The following is a 22,491-nucleotide window of genomic DNA, read 5'->3' on the forward strand; positions in this document are numbered from 1 at the left end:
ATTTCCACTTTAACATTTCCTTTTTGGCACTGCAATTAGTTTGGTTGTGTGTCTTCCTTACTAAATTTTGAAGTATGAGAATGCAGGGACTATGTCTTACTCATCTTGACTGTGCCTGACACATAGTAGACAATTTAATAAATGATTGTTGAAAAAAAAATCAGCTAACAGTCCAATTGAAAAACAGCTAGGTGGCATGTTATTCTTGTAGGCCACATGCAGTTAGGAACTGCCTCTACTGCAGGTAATGAATTGTAGGGTTTATGGACTACAGCATTAAAATGATGGAATTAGAGAAAGTTCTGAAATCCCTGGCTGAATGATTTGAACATACTTATTGCGTAAAACAGAGTTAAACAGAGTTAGTCCTGATAGCTCTGCGTTGTAAATGAATTTTTGTAAATGGATTTTTTTTTTTTGCAGATTATGCCTCCTCCTCCCCTTTAAAAAAAAAATCTATGACAAAACAGTTATAACTAACTAGCTCTGTTTCATCTTTGTTTTTTTTTTTCCCTCAGGGACAGTGTATCCATTGCCTTGATAAGTTGTACTTCATTATCCAAATTGACTATGGGAAAAGAGAAAATTTTCATTTAAACTTTCAGGAAGAAGGGCTCTAGCTAGACCTAGAACCTCAGATCACGGATTAAAGCTAACATAACTTTTTTTTTATCCTTTTGCTTTGGAATATATTTCTTTTTTCTTTTTCTTTTTTTTTTTCCTTCTTTTTTTGCTCTTCTTTTGCGAGGTCTTAGATACTGAAGTTCTTAGTGAAGAAGTTGGTCAGTTGCCTCTCCTTTTTTTTTTCTCTAAGGCTAGGTTACTCCCAGTTTGTGAATTGGTGCACTTAAATATACTACAGATGGGGTTTTGATCTCTCTCAGTGAAGTAGCACGTCACATGGTTTTATTCTTTGTCTTCTCCGTGTTGATCCTGTATCTTTTCTAAGGTGTTAGGTTGAAAGTTTAAATCTTTAGTTTAACTCTCTTTGGCTAGAGGTAATCCTCTATAATAGTTTAGTATTCCTGAAGGAGAGTTGCATGATTGACTGTTTTAGGACCAAGTTCTTAGTAACACTTTTTGCTGAAGTACCATTTTCTCCAGTACTTACGCATCTAACTTACCTTGCAGAGATCTGTAAATATTTAAGAGTAGAATAAGATGTAGAATTCTTCAGGTGCCTACAGGAAAAAGGAAACCCAGTACAAATGTAATATTTAGTATTCTTGTATATATATGGTAGATTATATTTTCAAAAGATAGTTATGACAATATCTCCTGTCCCACAAGGTGCTTACAATGTGACTTTGACACTTACTTCTCCCATGAGATGTGGAACCTGTGGTTTGCTCCTCTTTAATCTGGGCAGGTTTATGACACAGTAAAAGTGAAGGTCTTGTTATTTCAGCTTCTAAAATTTGGAATACTAGTGAAATGTATGTTGAGTTCCTTTGCCTCTTTGTCTAATATTTTTTCTCTAATCTTTCTGTTTTTGCTTTGTTAACTTTCTTATTCTATTTGCCTTCCTTTCCTCAGTCTCATTCTCTTTGTTTTCTGCATCCAGGAAGCAGATGCTGGGCATTTTGGTAAATATTTTTCCGTAATGCTGGAGAGTTCAAACCGAGGCCAGTGGCCCTTCTTTTTTCTTCTCTGTTATCAGAAAATGAAATTAAATGAGGTATGGGTTTGTATGAGGGCTCATGTGTGTGTCTCTGGCTTTCTTTTTCAAGTTGTAAACTTTTTCAGTGTGGAACATGTGTTTATATGAACACCAAGCACTTAATAGTTGTCTTAGATCAGATTTAGTTTTTCATTAGCTTCCAGATTTGCATTCCCAATTTAAAAATCTTACACCTTATTATTACTTCTTTCACACTCTCACCAGAATAACTCCTGAAAAAGTAAAAACATATTACCCTAGATATTCCTTCCACTTCTCTTTCCATACTTTTCTCTCTTGTAATCCCCACATTTTACATTGCAGCCTCTCAGACTGTCCTCTAAACTTCCCTAACATCTTCTGACCTCTTTGCCATTGCTCATTCCCTTTCTGATACTTGACATGTTCATGTTTCCCTGTCTTGTACTCATTCTTGATTTTCTAGCATGAGAACTGCCCCCCTTTCATGATACTTTTGATTCTTCCCCTGTTATCTTTTCTTCTGTAGTCTGATAGCATTTGTTTATACCCCTTAAGCCATTTATTACATACTACTTTTGTGTTATTAGCATGTTACTTATGTATTCATTTATTTAGCAAACATTTGAATCTCTGGGTACTACTTCCAGAGACTCTGATTTATTGGTTTGAGATGGAGCCTGGGCATCAGACTTCTTTAAATGATCCTCAGGTGATTTCAGGATTAAGAACTAAAGGAATGAAGATAAAACACAGTGACTGCCTGGCCTGTAATGAACACTCAAATATTTGTTGACAGTTTTTAAGCTTTTAAATCCAAGGACCATAGTTTGTTTTTGTAACCCCCCATAGCACCCAACACACTACTGCCTATTATTACATACAGGTTTCCCCCACTATCTGAAAGTAGAGCATTCCTATGAAATTTTTTGTGAGCTGAAATGGCATAAAGTGAAGAGACAGTGACCCGAGGACACATCATGCTAGCAATGTACAAAATAAATTGAGATAAAGCACAGATAGTCAGACACGGTTCAGAGCTGTGGCGGTTTGATGCTGAGATGCTGGTGTAGTTCCTGGGGAAGGAGCTTGGCGGTTCCACTCTTGCTGCTTGGAGTGCCTTACGTCTCTGTAATAGACAGATGTCTGCAAAGCAAATGCTGAAAGCTGTTTTCACTTTTTTTTCGTAAAGATGGAAATCCTCTTTGGATTTTGTTCAGTTGGGAAAAGCAGGTGCTAAAGTGGATTTCTCATAAAAGCAAAGTGACATAAAGTGAACTTTAAAAAAGTGGGAGATACCCGTATATAATTAGGTGACTATATAGTTCTTTTCAGTTTTCATGATATTTCATGTAGTTGTAAGGGCCGTTCAGAATATGCTTAGATTAACCGTATAACTAGAAACTGCTAGACAAACAACTGTGAAAGGTTTTTCTGCTCTTGTCTGTATTTTTAAAAATAAGTTTAAAAATGCTGTCTAGAGAAGTCTTGGATTTAATGAACGTTTAAACAAGTCTTGTGCTCGATCTATGGGTTAAGTAGAATATAAACTCTGTTCTTTAATCTGGTACAAAGTAGTCTTTATAAAATGTGGCTTTAGTTCAACTATAATTGAGATCCTTTATAGATAAATATAATAAATAATAGCAAATGAATGTGCCCATGTTTTCAGTGAATATCATTTAGCCCAACCTGTATAGCCAGTGCCTGCAGCAAAATTACCAGATTGAACCTCTGACCTATTAAGATCACATGGCTTCTGTCTTGCTTCTTTTATGTGATGTTGATAGCAAAATTTGTTTTACAAAGGTTTTATTTTGTTTATAATTTTACGGAATGTTAATGTCCTCTTTAAGTGTTTATGAATAGTCATAGTTATGTGACTCGCCTGGCTTTGAGTAAGACAGCACTCGTGCTCAGATGTAGCACAGTTGGCCGTCCGTGTCAACAGGGTCCGCGTCTGTGGTTTCAACCAACTGTGGGTTGAAAATATTTGAGGGGAAAATTCCAGAAAGTTCCAAAAAGCAAAGCTTCAATTCGCCATGCCTGCTAGGCACAGACAACTATTTACATAGCATTTACACTGTGTTAGGTATTATAAGGAGTATGGAGATGATCTGAAGTATACAGGAGGACTTTTGTAGGTTATATGTAGATACTACACCATTTTATAAAAGGGACTTGAGCATCTGTGGATTTTGGTATCCTGGATGGGAAGGTGGGAGGGTGTCCTAGCCCCAGTCCCCTGAGGATACCGAGGGATGACTTGTATGTTGACTTGGGTATGGTCTTTACAATTAATGGCAATACTTGCTTGTCTGTCATACCTGCAGAAATTGCCTTCCTCTTGATATTTCTCTTCCCCTTCTGCTCACTCTCTCTCTTTTCCTTCCCTTCGTTCCAGTGTTAGGTGGCAGCTGGGTCTGCTGGGATGATATTAGTCGGTAAGGAGGAAAGAGGATGGGGGCAGAAAAACTTGTTTTTGTTTGTTTGACTTTTACCTTCTTTCTCCAGTCCTTATTTTCACAACTTTCCTCCAGAGTTGGGAATGGAAAGTGAACAGGGGACATCCTCACTATTGCTAGAAACCCTCTCCTCCCAGACTATCATTATTGGGCATCCATTATTTCCCTGTGTTTGTTAAACCATTATATACGTATGTTTTTTATACATATATAAAATACATATTAGTAAGTGGCAGTGTTCGATTTGAACATATATATGTTTTGTTTGTAGCTTTAACCATTCGGCCAGAGGTTGCCAAACTTGGCAGATAGTGGGCCGTATTAAGACTGCCTGTTGTTTACAATTAAAAAGAAAATTAGCTACTAACAATTTTTAGGTAGAGCTATTTTAGGAAAAAATGTATATTCTTGGTTTCCTCATTGCCACTTTGCAGCAAATACCTTGAACTTTGTAGCAGCTTCACGCTGCAGATGGGAAATGGGATATGTGCTCTCAGGTTCCACAGGCCCCACCTGGCCCACTTCATCATTTATATTACCCTCCTGGTCCCTGTATTTCCATTTTTGAACTTTGCATCATAAGTCTTTACTAACTCCAGTAATTCCTTTTATGCTTGAATTTGTGTTCCAGAGCAAAGGAGCTACAGAATATTTTTATTCATACAGCTTTTCTTCCCAATGTCAGGTCTGAGAATAGTCAGGTGTAAGGGAAATGCCTTATGTTTCTGGCTTTTTCAGTTGGAATTACACATGTATTTTTATCTATTTGGCCAATATTTATTGATAGAGAGATAAAGGCTCAGATGGAATGTGGTTCAGAAATAGCGGAGAGTACTAAAGCAGCACAGGTCAGCGCCCACTGCCCTGATTATGTAGTGCTTCCGCAGGACTTAGGCTGCCTGGAGTGAATTCAGAGTCCTCCCTTAGTTCACCAGGGTACACAGTTGCCTTCACTGTGCTCAGAAAACCAAGTGATGAGAGAGGATGGGAAAGTCTTGGATGAGAGGGTTTCCAGGAAGCACAAATTCATAGTTAGCACCATTGTCTGTGTCTGAGGGCTATTCATTCTTCCATCCAGATGAGGAGGTTGAGGGCCTTAAGTCACATGGGGAATTCCTAAAGTTAGTTATCTGCTCTCCTTCACGTTACAGCTAACTCACATCCAGCCATGTTAGTCACAGTTTTATCAGCTGATGTAACCTGTAAGTCGTATTAGCTCAGAAGGCTACAGTTTTCTCTTAAAAACATTATAACTGGTGATTAGCTGTTTATGTTGATAAGTTGCTATATTAGGTTTATTATAGGTGAAATAGATCTTGAGAATGTCATGCTATGGATGATCAAATGTAAGAATTCACAGTGAGACCTTTACAGAAATTATATATGCAAATAATCACTAGGTGCAGCTAGCTGTTTTGCTCAAAGTTGTGCTTAGTAATGTAGTTCTAGAGCATTCTTTCCCTCCTTTTAAGGTGTCTTCCTTTTTGCACAACTATGTCTTTTATATTTACTATGTTGTTATTGTTTATTCACGAGTCTGTCTCTTTGCTGTGAGTTCCTTGAAGGCAGAGTTGGGTGTCTTACTTTTTTTGTGTTCCTCATGGCCTAGCACAGAGTTTGGGCATAAGTAAAGGATCTAGTAGCCTTTAATTAACTAACTAATGATTGATTGGTTGTATTTCAGCAGGGTCTTACTGGAAGGATTCTGTTTCACTGGTGATCACCATAGTCTTTATTTTATCTGTTTCAGTATCTGCCCTTTCTGTGTAATCACTTTTGCTTTTGTAATATAATCATTGATTATCAAGTACTTTTTCTTACCAGATCTTGGTATTTGATCGTGAGTTGCTAATTATACTTGAATATTTAAAAAACTGAGATGTCTTGAAATCACCACGGCTTTTTGTCGGGAGAGATTTGTGTTAAATTCCCTTGAAAATCTGTTTTGATGTGAGAAAAGAAAACTTTCTCCCTTTGTTCTTTGCCTTGAGTGTTCCTTGGTCTTTTGTTCACGTTTACTTCCTGTTTGAGGAAAGATTTTAATTCTGTTTCTGTGGTTTTCAGTAAGATTCTGGTTGGTTGAACTCTCATGACAGTGTTGTAGATGTACTTGAAACATTTCTACACTTCCTTAGATTAAGAAAAACCTAAAGTAAAACCAGTCCTTGACATTTATTTTTTGAAGGTGAAATACCTCTTTAAGCTGTTCCCATTGTGGTCAGACGTTTTAGTTTACTGTTGTGCTTTCCTTTTTTCTGGAGTCCTTCATTTCTAATCTGGTCTTGTTCTCTAGGCTTACGCATAGTCGTCCTCCTGGGATATTGTATCATGATCATCCTGGAAATTCCCTGTACCTCTCTGATGCAGCACTCAGTTTTTCCTGGATCCCTTTTCTTTCCTTTGTTTACCCCCTCATTGTGTTGTAGGACATTCTCCTGTAACTTGCTAGGAAAAGATACAAGACATTGTTCCTACTTTCTCCTTGTTATATTTTTATAGTACTCTATTCTTATTTAGATGTAATTTTCTTTTTATCCTCCAAGAATATTTGGAGGTTTTAATATTTTTTCTTCTTTCTTCATTATTTCTGTTCATCCTCATTCCCCTGTTGGTTTGTTTTGGTGCCTTTCTTGTTGGAGTCTTCCTCAATATTTGGTGTTCCTTGACCATTCATTTTTTTAAGGTCTACTCTATTGATACATAATTTACATATAAAATGCTCAGATTTTAGGTATACAGTTTAATAATTTTTGATGAATGTATTCATTTATGTAGCCACCATCCCAGTCAAATGTATAAAACATTTCCATCACCTCAGAAGAGTTCCCTCCTCGTCTCTTTGCAGTGTCTGTTCTCTACAATTCTAGCCAGTTCTCCCCACTCCACCACCTGTCAATCACTGTCTTTGTCACCATAGCTAGTTTTGCCTCTTTAAGACTTTTATATAATGTGGTCATATGATACATGTTCTTTTATATCTGGCTTCTTTTGCTCAGCATGGTTTTTGAGATTCATTTATGTTGTTGCATGAATTGGTAGTTTCCTCATTTTTATTGCAGAATAGTTTTAATAACTGCCAAACTGCCTTTTAAAAAAGTGATACATTAAAAGATTGATTGGAAGACTCACATGTTTGAATATATCATTTGTTGACATGTGGATTTTCCTGTTGGGTAATTAGTTTGGAACCCAACCATCTCTAAACATGGAATGGAGACGCTCCCCTCACCCCATGTCAGTAACAGTAGGTCTTTATTCTAGGATCATTTGCTTTGTTTAGAGAAACATTTATTCTGCCCAGGTGATATATATGTCCAAGTAGGGCAACAAAGGTCAGCTAGATGCAAATACTCACGCCGTCTTCACCTTTTTCATACCTCGGTGTCCTTCCTGTAGCTCTCAGCTAAATCTGGTGTTACCGTGTATGGAGCCTTTCTAGCTCACTTTCTCTAGAGAATGTACCTCTGTTTTTTGATATATATCTACATTTACAAGTGGTGGTTGTGTGGGCAGATGGTAGGTTGGTGCCTGACTGCATTGTGCTACTGGGGACTCAAGAGTCTAAGCACTCCTCACATAGACTTTCACCCAATGTCTCTTCAATCCTACTCCCCCCACCCCCGCTGGTAATCGGTACAGTGAATTCCTGAGCCTTTTTTTGGGTGCTCTGGACAGAGTAAATTAGTTTACTTTCTTGTTCATGTTTCTCAGCTGCTAGTGCTTAGGTTTTAACTTTCTTTTGTCTGCTTAGGTCAGTCACCACTCCTCCAGACACTAATGTTGACCAGAAAAAAAATGACTGCCTCTTAGGTCCTCAGTTATTTCTTCTCCTATTCCCTTTGTCCTCGTGACTTTATATATTTTTTTATTCTTGCTGTAATTTTAGTGAAGTCTCTAGAGAGACAGAAAAAGAACACGTGTTCAGTTTTCTTTTCTACTGAAATTGTTTTTCTTTCTAAAACTAAAATAACTGCATTAATAATATATTTTCCTACCTTAAAATTTTACTAGGCTTGATTCTGTTTTATTTTCTATCTTGTCTAAATTTTTATTTTTTGAGTTTTCAAAAGTTTTACTTGTATAATGAACACTTTTATGTATTTCTTGTCCACAGACGAACTAATTGTTGTACTGATTATTTTGAATAAAAATATTGTTTATTTTCAGTAAAGATCTCTGGCAATATTTTAGTGTATGATAGTCTGTTTTGTGCATGTATAATAACTTATTCAGTCTGTCCTCTGCTGATGGGTGCCTGCTTTTAAAATGCTTTAAAAAGTTTATATTTTCTCATGTTATAAATGAATAAATTCATTAGTCATCAAGTTGCTATTTTTTTAACATATTACTGAACAGTCCTTCAAATATCTGTAACCAACAGTGTATGAGATTATCATTTTATATCACAATGATTGATTTTTCTTGTCTCCTCCACTAGACTATGAGCATCCTTATTTGTTAGTAAAGCCATTGATGAAAATTATGTATCTTAAAGAAATAGATATTCCAGTACCTGAAGTAATTTCTTCTCTGTTACTGTAATATATGAAACAAGGCTTTGTTCTGTTTTTCACTTTTGCATTCTAAAAAGGAAAAAAAAATCAGTTAATTGGGGTTAATATTATGAGTTCAATTTTTAATGAATTAAGCATCTAGTATTCATTCTTTTTCCTACCTACTTATTCAAGTACTACTTCTTACTGTTTTATCATTGCCTTACAGGTTGTTGAACCCATGAACTTTCCCTCCCTGCCACAGACTTTTATTGGGTGATAATCTGTGTGCCAGGCCCTCTTCAGTCTTTATCTTGCTGGCCCTTTCTGCCTTACTTGCGACTGTAGACCAGCCCCTTCTTCCTGTCCTTTGGAGACTACGCTGTGTGGTTTTTCCTGTTCTAACTATTCCTTGTCAGTCTTCTTTAGGGTTTTCTTTTGTCTTTCTTTCTCTGCAGGTACTGTGAGCATTGGTTTCTTTCAGTTGTGTCTCTGTCTCATTATGCTTTTTATTCATTCATCCCTTTAATTTGCCACCTGTATGCTTGATGACTCTCATCAATGCCCTCCTAAGCTTTACACTCAAAACCCAATGAATCTCCCCAAGGTTCATCATATTCAATATGTCCTTACCAGAATTTATTATTTTTTCTTCCTCACTTACTCTTTTTCTTGCTTTCCCTTTCTACATGCGGATACCATCCTTCAGGTTTCCCAGGATGGAATCCTGAGTGTTATTCTAGATTGCTTCTACTTTTAGTCAAGCTTCAGGTTCTACTAACTTTTCCTTCTAGGTATTTCCCAGATTTAGCTCCTTCTTTTCTTCTTCTCATACCAGTCTACTTTTTGCTTCCAGGTTGGTTCCTTTCTCTACAAAACTGGTTAACTGAATTTTATGTGTCCGTTTTCCTATCTGCCTGTAGTTTTTATTTGAATTGTATCTGACTGAATCTCTTCCTTATTATGACAGAATAGAACCTCTATTACTTGATCAGTGACTGCCTTAGGTTTATCGTTTCCTGCTCCCTGCTTTGTTCATTTTGTCCCAGTGACATGCAAGTCTCCACTTGGTACATCATTGTACTTTGAAATAAACTATTATCTCTGCCTGGCATGCCCTTGTCCCTTTGGCTTGGGTTAGCCTTCACAATTTTATGTAATCATCTTTTTTGTACAGAAGTCTTATCTTCTGGCATGGGCTAAAGGTACCATTTCTGTGCCTCTGTTGTGACCATTGTACTGACCCCATAATACTAAAGAATATTGACTTTTTTCTGTCCTTGTAGGCAGAGATTGTTTTGTTTAGTGGGGAAAAAAAAAAAGTCTTCAGTGCCAAAAATATAAAGTAATGGCTTAGTAATTTTTTGATAGTGGGTATCTAAAAATTATAGGTTATTAGAATCATCTGTTTATTTATAGGTTACTTTCTTTGTAGATGATGATGCAGTCTACCCTAAACTTGAGGGCTGTCTTCTACATACATAGATACATGCTCAGAGAGTACAAATAATATAATTTTTATCCTGGACGAAATGAGTTAATTGTTGCTAAAAACATATTAATGCCAAAGTCTAATGCCATTTAGCTTACCCGGTAATTTGAATTACTTGTTACCTCTTCCTTGCCATTGCCTAAAATTTGTATACATAAATTAATGTTCTGTCATTTGAAGATAGCGAGTCAAGAATTTTCATATTTATTTTCTAGGTTAGATTTGAAAATAGAGAATTACGGCAATATCTTTGGGTTTGTTTTACTTACTTGGAAAGAGAAGTAATATTTGCCAGTTTTTATTAGGAACTGGGTTAAAAAAATGTAAAGATTTTGAGAGATGACTTTTCTCCTCCGGTGTCTTACCCATCTCCTATTTCTGAATTGCAGTTACAGATGTAGAGCTGAAACGACTGAAAGATGCCTTCAAGAGGACCTGCGGACTCTCGTATTACATGGGCCAGCACTGCTTCATCAGGGAAGTGCTTGGGGATGGAGTGCCTCCGAAAGTTGCTGAGGTAATCTTTACGTTCTAGGTTTTCTTTTGAGGTAGTTATCCACCACCTTGAATTCTTGAGGGCTCTCCTGGTCTTGACAGATTTAGTCTTCCCTCCAGTTACTTTTCCTGCTGAGTAGGTGAACAGATCTTGTTTTAGATGTCAATATGGCTGTGTTCTTGGAGGCCAAATGGGAGTACTGTAGAGTTGCAATTCTCCTTCTTGTGCACTGAACTCTAACAGCCATGATTATAATCATGGGACCATGTATATGGCTGGCTTCTTAGTCTTGCAGACGTCGTCACTCTGACATAGAATTTTTATGTTGGGAGTATTTTTTTTTAATAAATTTTGTGTTTAAAAACCTTCCCATATTGTAAAGCCTAATTAATTCTGTAAAATTAAGTATCGTATATGAAACACTAGCTTATTAGAACTTGTGAAGGCTTATTTAAATTCTACTAAAAATTTTTGGTGGAGATAAAATGACCTAAACTGATATAAATATCCCCTAACATGAATTTCACTGTTTTATAGGTATATACACAGGTATGTGTTATGTCATTCTAAAGGTGAAATGAGAATAAAATTAATAAAATGGCAAAAATTACAAGAACTTTAAGCTTGGTGTATTACATAAAACCTTAATTCACCATTCCTAGTTAGTGATAGTGTTTCTAACCTGTTCTTTATGCTTTTGAACTTTGTGGTTTACATAATATAGAAAGTAAATTTATTGCTTTTTTGGTGTGTTTTAATCTTTTTTTTGGTGGGAGTATATGACATGCGCATTAATTCTGGTATATGTATTCTTGTGTAAAATTATGTACTTTCTTGTTCTGCCATTATTTTGGATTTATGACAAGATTATTTTTTTCCTGATACTATTTATTGGGTTGTCTTTTTCAGTATGAATTTATCTTCCCATTTTCTTTTAATCAGTTTGTCTTAAATACTAATATAATATAAAATTTGGAATTTAGAATTTTTCATTTTAGGATATACCTAGCAATTTAATGAGATAATCTAAGTTGCCAATTAGAGAAAGGGATTTAAACTGAATCCATGGTAATTAATACAGGATGCTTCCAAATTCAAATACATGCTAACTTCAGCCTTTCTTTCCCCTCAGCCTCTTCCTTAAAGCCAAAACTGTCAGACTCAGAGTAATTCATAGTGCTAAGAAAACTTAGGTCACAATATACTTCTCTCTTTGGATCATGTATTAAAGATTTACATGTGTATGTCTGCACACCTGTGAACGGATAACCATTCAGTTTCTTGTCCCCTTTTTAACTGAGTTGTTTGTCTTTTTATTCTTGAGTTGTAAGAGTTCTTTATACGTTCTAGATACAAGTCCCTTACAAGATACATGATTTGCGAGTATATTCTCCCATTCTTTAGCTATCTTTTTATTCTCTTGATGGTGCCCTTTGAAACACAAAACTTTAAAATTTTGATAAAGTCCAGTTTACCTGTTTTCCCCTTTATCGCTTGTGCTTCTGGTGTTGTGTTTAGGAAACCTTTGTCTAACCCAAGGTCACAAATTTCCCTCTAAGAATTTTAGCTCTTACATTTGGATGCCATCCATTTTGTGCTAGTTTTTCTGTATGGTGTGATGAGTCCAACTTTATTCTTTTGGAAATAGTTCTCCAGCTCTCCTTACTGAGTCCAAGCTCATACTGCTGTCTGCATGACAGACCCAGTAAATTGAGAGATGAGCTGTTGGGGCAAGGAATAGAGCCTTTGGTTTGGAAAGCCAGGAGACCAAGAAGATGGTGGACTGGTGTCCTAAAGAACCTGAGTTAGAATTCAGGCTTCTTCGGTACTAGAAGGGGAAGAGGTGTGGCTTGTTGTTACAGACTTCTTGGTGTCAGAACCCTTTGTTCTTGCAGCTTTCCACATAAATCTGGTCACAATGTTCCTATAAACCTCCAACAAGACAAATGTTATTCTGTCTTTTTATCTCTATATGAGTGGAAAAGTGTTATACCTTTAAAGGTCAGAATCTTGAGAATGGGCTGTCCTGTATATTTCGGGCTACAGGCAGCATTCTTTTACAAAAGGTGCAGAGCCAGCATGACTAAGCACAGGCAGCAGAGCACAAAGGTTAGAGCTAAAGGAACAGATTCAACATGGAGTTAGGTTAGTTCTCTGCAGTCCTATCCCTGTTTGTTGAAAAGATTATTCTTTCCCATTGAATTGTCGTCTCACTCTTGTTGAAAGTCAATTGATTGACCGTAAGCATAAGGTTTTATTTCTAGGTTCTGAATTCTGTTCTATTGATTTCTGTGTCTGTCCTTGTGTCAGAATCACATTGTTTTGATTACTCTTGTTTTGTAGTAAGTTTTGAAATCATGAAGTGTCATTTCTCCAGCTTTCTTTTTCAAGTTATGTGTCTATTCTGGGTCCCTTGCATTTACATATGAATTTTAGGATCAGCTTTTCAATTTCTGCAAGAGAGGCAGCTGAGGTTTTGATAGGGATCATACTGAATTAGTAGATTGTTTGGGGAGTATTGCCATTTTAACAATATTTAAGTCTTCCAATTCACAAAATTAGAATGCCTTTGTTTGTTTGTTTGTTTCTTTCTATCTATCTATCTAACTGAAGTACAGTCAGTTACAATGTGTCATTTCTGGTGTCCAGCATAGTGTTGCAGTCATACATATATTTGTTTTCACATTCTTTTTCATTATAGGTTACTATAGGATATTGAATATAGTTTCCTATGCTATACAGAAATTCTTTTTTTATTTATTTTGTATATAGTAGTTAATACTTGTAAATCTCCAACTCCCAGTTTATCCCTTCCCACCCCTTTTTCCATTTATTTAGATTTTTGACTTCTTTCAGTGATGTTTTGTAATTTTCAGAGTACAGGTCAAATGTCCATCAACAGAACAAAATATGGTACATCCATACAATGGAATATCGTTAATAAAAAAGGAATTAAGTTTTCTGATATGTGCATGGATAAACCTTCAAAACATTCCAAGTCAAAGAAGCCAAACACAAAAGACCACATATTTTTTGGTTCCATTTGTATGTAATGGCAATGATAACCCAATCTATGGAGACAGGAAATAGATTAGTGGCACTTTGTTAAAATTTTAGCTGATTTTTTTTCTTACTCACGTGCATAATAGCTGCGTCTTCCTGCTGTTGTTTTGGAGGAACCTGTCTTTCTTGGAATGTCAGACACAGGTTGCCCTATTATCTCAGCTCTCTGATAGGATCGAGAAATGTAATATGATAGTTCAATTGCTTTTTCTTGTTCTTAGGTTAGGTGCAACACTCTTTCAGGCTTTCTACATCTAAGGTGGAAGTGGAACTCCCTGCAGCATCAGTTTTATGTGACTATTTCATAAATTTCATTTCACTCAAAATTGTTTCAGGAGTCTCTGTCCTTTGGACTATCTGTTAAGAGTCATCACTGGCTTGAATAATTAAAGTAATTATTTTGCAAGAATGATCTTAATTTTAAATTGTAAAATCCACAATGATAGTTTCAAATTTCAGTTTCATTGTAGTTAACACTTTTATGTAAACTCTAGAACAGTATTAAACACAAATAGAAAATTTATAAATGCTTTTAGTAATAATAGTGAACTTCTTTTGCCCTGTTATTTATTGAGCAGGCTTATTTTAAGTGAGAAGGAGGCTGTACACCAGAAATTGACACAACATTGTAAACTGACTACACACACACACATTTCTACTGGAAAAATAAAATAAATGAGAAAGGAGTATTATTAGCAAGTAAATATTGATTAATACATATAACATACTATGTAAGTTTTAAAGTATTATAAGTAACTGAGTCCTTCGGTCTTTAATTAATCTCTGGTGTTTTCTTACAAAAGTAAATCTTTATAGTTTTTCATACAATAATTTCAAAGGATGAGTGAACCCCATTAAGCTCAGTTCTGAAACAGTTTCAGCATTCAAATAAAATGAGCTTATGGCACATTTCAGGCATCCCTCCAAGACAAGCAAGTCAGTAGACAGATTTCATCAGCTTTTGTACGTATTTGGGAAAGGGAGAGAATTTATGAGCATATTTCATCCTTGCAGAGTACAGAGTTATTTGCTGAAGGAGAAATGGTGCATTTTAAATAAAATGGAAGTATAGATCTGGGCAGATAGTTTTGAAGTTTGAATTTAATTTTAGTGTGTAGGTAGACTCATAGAATGGGAGATCTATATTCTTTAGTTGCAGGGAAATCAAGTCAAATGATGGGATTTGTAAACAAAGTGATTAGTTGCAAATCAAAGGAAGTAATCTTTCTACTGTATATGGCCTTGTGAGATCTTTCTTAAAATCCTACAGAGAGCTTGGGCCTTAAATCTGGGTGAAGTGGGCCACCTACTCATGATGAGATTCTGAAATTAATGTTTCTGAGGCAGTAGCATTATTTTAACATCGATACCTCTCTAAGAAGAGCCATAGAACCAGTATAAACTGCCAATTGTGGATGGAAACTTTAAACTTTATTCTCTAGTTAATCAGAGCTTTTATTTACAGTAGAAGTAATAACGATATCTTTCAAGAGCAAGAAAAGGTGTTTTTGGAATCTTAGTGCAAAAGGATGCTAAACCTAAAAAGACAGTAACTTTAATCCTTAACATATTAAGGAGGCAACATAAATTTCTCAATGATTTTCTAGAAGAGAGTGGCTATATATTTTTAAAGCAAAAGAGAGATTTATCTAGGATTGAACTAACCTCCCATTTTTTACCTTCTCTGAAGACTTGGTGTGATAAATTCCAAGACAGAGACTATTTTGGATGAGGAATAAGAACTCATGGCAGTTTACAATTTTTAGAATCAAAGCATTGGTTTTATTAGACTCATTATTTCTAGGATAGATGAGTGTAATTAATATTTTGATGTAATCCTGATCTTGCCTATAATAATCATGTATTATTTGAATAAAATATTAAATGAATGGAATTTGAGAGGATTAAGAAAACAAGGTCAAGCAAGGTAAATGGAAAAATGTGTTCTATTTGAAATTGGACTTTTCTGAACCAAGGCCACTAACTCTTAATAATTCAGTGTTTATATTTTCTTTAGTGTGTCACCCATTCCCCAATCCCTATTCACCCAAAGGTACCTACTAACAAAACATTGTCATGTAGTATTAATTTGTAATCATTTCCTATTGTTTTCACATTCACTTAAAAGTGGTTTTCACCGTTTACAAAATATGGTAGGCAGGTGAATTTATAGTGGCTACTCATTAGCTCTTTCTTTCAACTGGAAACTCTTAAATCTCTATCCCAGGATTGATTTCAATTCTGAATGGCTGGCTTATATGAAAATACCACTCCACCTTCCTCCATAAATCTGCATCTGGCAATTTTAGCCCACACTTTTCCTCCAATTCCTAAACCCTTAACAGACATTAAAGCCTGTCTCTGTACTGCGTATGTAGCACAATATTTTATTAGATGATGGCTTATTTATTGTGTCCATTTAAATATTGTCTCTCAACAGAGTTATCATTTTTGATGGGCAAGCTTTATGATTTTTTAAAAATGTGCCTCAGAGTTCTGGGCATCTAATATAAACTTAGTATTTTGATTAATTTTTGTTTGTTTGTTTTTTAAGTAATTGCATATCCTGCAAAATCCTATTGCAAGAATGGCCAGGACAATGACCAGGAATCTGTGTTCCTAAAATCAGCTTCGCTAACTTTGCAATCTTTGAACATACAACCTTTTCCAAATTAGAGGAAAATGCACATTTTAAGCAAAAGCAATCATAGGACCTGCAGTGTTTTCAGACAGTGATCAACATGTGAAAACAAACAGCTGATTAGTAGGATATTTTTCCATTAGTGGTGGTAAATGTATGGTACGTTATTCATATTACATTTAGATGCCCCTTGGGACTAGGGACATACATTTACTAGATAGTCTAGGTTTAGGGAGACTAGCTGACCATAGAATAATAATTTGTGATTTTTTTGTTTTGTTTTGCTGTTAGTTGATCAGTATTATTGTTCACATCCTTTTATGTTGGATTTACTAGCATCATGAGTAACAACATTCTTGACAACGCTAGTCATTGATTGTTAGCTGTTGATACTGTTAATCATTGACTGTTGTAATACACTAAAATAATGTGTTTATATCAACCAGAGAAAAGCAACTAACGTTTTCATTTGTTATAGTAAATCCTAATCTTAGCATTATGGCTAACAGGAGAACACGAAGCAGGATACTGGTTTAAAATCTTTCTCTGTAACTGGAATCTGTAAAATATCCACTAGTCTTTATCTTAAGACTTTTTGTTCGAGTTCTTAAATTTCATTGTTTTCCAGTATTTCTCTTTGTAAGACTGGACGAAAAAGATTCCAAGGGCTCTGTTAGATGAAGATAATGACAGAATATAGCATTCTTCTTGCAAAATTACATATGGACATTTAAAAAATGTACATTACTGTCTTGATAGTTCTTAACTGCCAGGTTTTATCCTAGAGCAATTTTTAAACAGTTTGATAAACTGTTGAAAACAAAGTTTATCGTAGAAGAGCTGACATGTCATTAAGCATAATAGGACTAGTGATCTCCTTATAAAACATTACATCAAATATATTACATAAATTATGAATGTTCTAAGTGATACGCCAGATGTCAAAGAAGTTATTCACCTATACTGGCACTAAAAAGTACTCTTATAGAAAATAACTTATGTATAATCACTTACTTTCAATCCTTGGTGTATTAAGTGAGCTACTGACATGACTGGTATAGTAGATAATAAAAATAATTGGTATCCTGTTCAAGTCAGTCTTGATAAGATACTTCTATCTAATAGCATATTCCTTAATTGGTATTATAAGGTAGAATAGGTTGATTTAATTTATAACTGAGAGTGTTAAAAATCTCTGCCAAAATTTAGCTGATAAAATTTTGCTGAGTTTGTCTATAGAAATTGTAAATTTTTTTCTTCTTTTTTTTTTTTGATCTTTTTGGGGGGGTAATTAGGTTTACTTATTTACTTTTGATGGGGGTACTGGGGCTTGAACCCATGACCTTGTGCATGCTAAGCACGCAGTCTACCACTGAGCTATACCCTCTTCCCTAGAAATTGTAAATTTTATATAAAAAAAATTCTAAAAGGTGGGGAAAGCAACTAACATTTTCAAAACTTAGGTGGATATAGAAGGAAGGCATCTGAATTCTTATGCTCTTCCCCTTTTCCCTATGCCCATGGAATAAATATAGCTATGTTTTATTCAGTACCCACCAATAAATTTCTATTTATAGCAGAAATGGAGTGGTTTTTATGTTTGCCTTGTATATGGTAGTTATTATCTTTCAAGACTATCATCTTTGACTAGTATGAGTTATTATGTTCAATATTTAGATTAAAATGTAAGGAGAAGAGTTGTACAATACACCTGGACTTTCTATATTTTCCTTCTTTTGTCATTAAGTGATAAATACGAGAATCCTTCCTTAATGTACTTCTAAATGTAATTCCTTGATGCTTTATTTTTTATGAGTAGCTGATTGAAAACACGAAGAGGAAAGAATTTGTGTTTAGAGTCATTTATACTTATAGCCTTAGGGTGCCCTTTTTCCTCCCTAGTTCTCATTTAAGTTATATGAACATCCTAAAGCACCTTTCTGAGAATCTGTGTTGTCCCAAATATGTTATTATGAAAAACAATGGACTTAAAAAAGTGTTAACCGTGTAATAGGTAACATTATCATCTATGTACCTCGTTGTAGTTTTGAATACAAATATGTATAATATATAAATAATATAACCTCATATATTATAGCTTCATATATGTATGTATAGTGTCATTTTTATGTCATCAAAATTGTGATTTTAGGATTAATTTTGTAATTAAACATTTCAGTCAGTTTTGGAATTTCCAAGGATATTTTCTCAGGAAATAAATGATATAAAGAAACAGCAATATATCCTGTTATGTTCAAGCAAACTAGTACAGAATGGCAAGTTACTTATTGAAAAATGTTTATATATTGGGTCTAAAAAGGTAGTCCTTAGTATAGTCCATCTTTTTTTTATAGTATTTCTTTAGTAAGAGTCTTGTTTATTCCCATTATTTAAACTAGGTATTTGTTGTAAAATGTCTATGATTTTTTTTTTGTGAATGCATAAAAGGTTTTTGAAGTAAACTCAAAATCATAGTATATAAGAAATGAGTTATAATACATACAGTAAAATTTATCACTGTATTTTCTCTCATATTAGCTAACTTTTTCCAGCAATAGTTATTTAATAATTAATCCATGAGAATATGTTTTAAAGAAATCTTGTCCTGTATTTTCAGCTGCTAAAGCTAGATAATTGAGGTCTCTAATTTATTCTTACTTTTCCTGAGAGTTTGATACTAATAAAATATATTTCTTCATTGGGTAATCTTTCTTTAACATTCTTCAAATATCATTCTGTTCATTATAAATATAGTAAGATGTTTTTCACAAGGAGGAATTTCTTTTTACTGATTGTAAAATTATATTCAGTGACTTAGCAGTAAAAAGGAAGATCTGTTAGTATATGCAATAACATGAGTGAATCTCAAAATCATTATGCTAAATTAAAGAATCCAAGTAAAAATAGAACACATGTTTATGATCCTATTCGTATAAAATTCTAGAAAATGCAAAATCTATTATGAAAGAAAGCTTACCAAGAGACTGAGTACTGGTATTGGTGTAGGAGGAAGGAGAGGGAGGGATAAATTACACAAGGACATGAAACTTTGAGGAGACAGAAATGTTTGTTACTTGTTTTCTTGATTATGGTGATGGTTTCAATGGGATGACATGATAAAACTGATCAGTTGTACACTTAGATGTGTGTGGTTTATTATACTTCAGTTATTCCTCAAAAACTGTGTAAAATGTTTAATTAGATGTACTTTTTGAGCTTTTCAGAAAGAATATTTATTCTGCTTGGAAATGTGAGCCTAAAATATAAAAATAGACTATTGACAGATGTATGATTTCCTTTTCAATCTTTGTTAGGTTACTTGGATTTTAGTTCTAACTTTATTACTTACTTTATGATCTTTTCCTAGACACTTACATTCTGAGGCAAAAGAACCTCCAATTCTTTCATCAGAATTGTTGTAGGAATTTAGGTATATGACCAGATTGACTATAATTAGAAGAGTTTGAAGTGCAGTTAAATTGTGATGCTCTACTCTTGACCTTGAAATCTGCCTGGATTGGAGGGGAGAAGGAGATGGGCCAGGTTAGGCTGGGAAATTGTGGGGCAATGCAAGGAAGGAATTCTCAATGATAAATTTGGAACTCTGCCTTTTTTTCTCCTGATTTAAACTTGTGGGTTAAATTAAGCTTTTAGGAAATAAAAATTAAAGCAAGGAGATTCCAGAATGAGATCATTAATGATAGAGCATCCAAGATAGTTATCTTCCAAGAGATGTATAGGTACAGGGAAACCAGTGTGAGGCCAAGCATCCAACCTTAGGATCATGAATTAAGGTTGGAACAGCAAAGGAAAAAGCTAGCCAGGCAATCTCTATAGGCAGAACTCAGGGATGCTAACTCCAAGGAGAACAATTCTGACTTGAAACCTAGTAGTTGAACCTGAAACCTCAACAGGCTTCTTTGTTCAAGCATCAGTGCGTTTAAGGAGAATTTAGTTTCTTCCTTGGGATGGGAGTAGATCAGCTATAAGAAAGGGACAAATAATTGCTCTAAAGGAAGCTAGTGAGTGGAAGGGAAGTTGCAACCCAGAACTTCAAAGAAATTATTTATTTATGTTAAGCCAATGACAAGCTAGTTGAGAGGGTGTACCAATAATTTGCCTCACTGTTGTCTAGTGACGCTGTAGTTTGTGCTCTGATCTCTCTTGTAGTTGTGTCTTTGAATAGACTTAAGTAGACAAGGTATCTTCAGAGATGAGAAAAGAGGGTACAGACTGAATCTCAGGACTTGCTATCTGGTGTGGTGGCAACAGAAAGTCACCTAAGACAGTGGTAATAGTCTGGCTTGTCCAGTCAGTCCTGGGATTAGCTTATTGGTCTGACAGTCTGTCAGATATAAATAAGAAAGTACAGAGGTATTCTGGATATTTTGTTTAGGCAAAGCTCTTTTGCTTTTGGACTTGAGGAAGAGAGAGAAGTAATGAGTATTATATTCTCTAAATTTAAGAAGAATATTAGTAACTTACTTTCTGACTTATGTAAACATTTTATGGCATAGGTTCATGACAGGCATATAATGTCAACATTTCTGTGGGATATATATACCTGACATAGGCCTAGGATAATTCTTATGTAAAAAAAAAATGAATTGTAAGGCAGATATTAATGAAATATACTAAGAATATGGAGCAACTAACATGTTTTAGTTTTTTTCTGAAAATAGTATTTAATATTTTCCCTTTAACAATAAATTCAACAATTTATTTTTTAACAGTAATGTTGACAGGATAGCAATTTATATAAACAAAATTAATTTCTGTCTCTTAGAACATCCTGTGAAAATAACCAGACTTATTTTCATGAAACTTGGTAAGGCTGTTTGGGAATATAGGACTTAAAGACTATTCTCTACGCTATGCATGAACTTTTCTTTGATGATTTTCTAGGGGAATTTCAAAGAGAGGCATCTTACAAAGTATCTCATACTGAGGTCCAAGAATTCCATGTGACTTACCATAAGTATTAAGTCCCAACAGAGTGAGAAAATAAACCATGGTGTCAAATATGGATCCCAAGTCAAGTTGCAAGGGCAGATGGTCTGAAATGCAGGCTTCGATTTATTACTGATCTATATATCAGTGGGAAACACATCACTACTCTCTCCCACCTAAAACCCACAGTGACTAAATGTATTAGTTTTGTTTTTGTTTCATGTAAAAGAATCTCAAAGGTAGGTATTCTAGAAATTGAATGGCAGCTGCACTTTGTCATTAGGGACCCAGGTCCCATTTGATGAGTCTTTTCCCATTGACTTTCAGTTATTTCTCGTTGGCTGTCCCCAGTTGCCAGAGCCTCCAGAAAATGTAAAAAATGTATGTAAGTTTGAACGGGTATATACGTATCTTGGAAAAAATGGGGTTCTTTTACTAAGGAAGAAGAGAAAAATGAATATTGTGTAGATAGCTAACAGTTTCTGCCACAAACTATATCATTACAAGCTGTATTATGATCTAGGGTAAGTAGGAACAGAAATATGTTTAAATGGATTGGACAAGGTTGTGGAGACTAGTTATTCTTATAAAGGTGAAAATTGTACTTAATAAAATTGCCTTTTTAAAATATATGCAATAAATATTTTAGTTATATTTAAATAGAATTAGTGCTGTTTTGTTCTTAATTGCTCTGTATTTCATGCTTTATAATCCTGTGAACTATTATTTATCAATTGATTTAAAAGAAATAGGTAGTGTGTACTTATGGCACATTATTTAAAACTAGAGCAGAGTTTTAAGTGAAAAGTAAGACTTCTCCCTTTTACCCCCATTAGTCTAGAGACCCTCCCCAGCAGCAACTAGTAACTTGTTTTGCAAAAACAGTGTTAAAATTATTATTTTTATCATAGTGATATGTGTACATAGTTAAAGCAGAATCAGAAAGAGAGAGTGAAAAAGAAGAATCTTTGTCCCCACCTACCGCAATCTCATCCCAGTTCGAGGCAACCACTTGTCTAGTAATAGTTTTTTGTATATACCTCCATTTTCTAAGTATTGTTTTTTACTGATAATTCTTCCTTAATTTTAGATTTTATCCTTTGTTTTCCAATTACAGAAGATATTTTGCATTCTTAAACATTCCCCTCCACATCTGCCCAATGCAATTATATCACAGTTTTTGGTTAAATCAGTATTTGTTACTTATAGTATTATGGCTATGTAAGTATTCTCTGCAACATGGTATATACTA

General features: G+C 34.7%; 1 protein-coding gene and 1 long non-coding RNA gene across 4 annotated transcripts in view; one reads left to right on the forward strand and one right to left on the reverse strand.

Annotated features, from left to right (window-relative positions):
* Positions 1–22,491, forward strand: part of USP32 (ubiquitin specific peptidase 32) — a 168,983-nt gene that overhangs the window by 32,793 nt on the left and 113,699 nt on the right. For both annotated transcript variants that reach the window (XM_006213310.3, XM_015247173.3), the window contains exon 2: positions 10,479–10,606. In XM_006213310.3, coding sequence (XP_006213372.1) covers positions 10,479–10,606 — 128 coding nt within the window. The remainder of the gene's footprint in view (positions 1–10,478; positions 10,607–22,491) is intronic.
* LOC140686396 (uncharacterized) lies at positions 1,111–9,542 on the reverse strand. Of its 2 annotated transcripts, none has more exons than XR_012060181.1 (4): positions 9,231–9,542; positions 8,618–8,687; positions 3,967–4,062; positions 1,111–1,181 (listed from the first exon to the last, which is right to left on the reverse strand). It is a non-coding gene; the product is annotated as an uncharacterized lncRNA (long non-coding RNA). The 2 variants fall into 2 exon arrangements; XR_012060180.1 differs by lacking the exon at positions 1,111–1,181 and adding an exon at positions 3,528–3,615.

This window comes from Vicugna pacos, chromosome 16 (assembly GCF_048564905.1).
Source record: "Vicugna pacos chromosome 16, VicPac4, whole genome shotgun sequence".
Lineage (NCBI taxonomy): Eukaryota > Metazoa > Chordata > Mammalia > Artiodactyla > Camelidae > Vicugna > Vicugna pacos.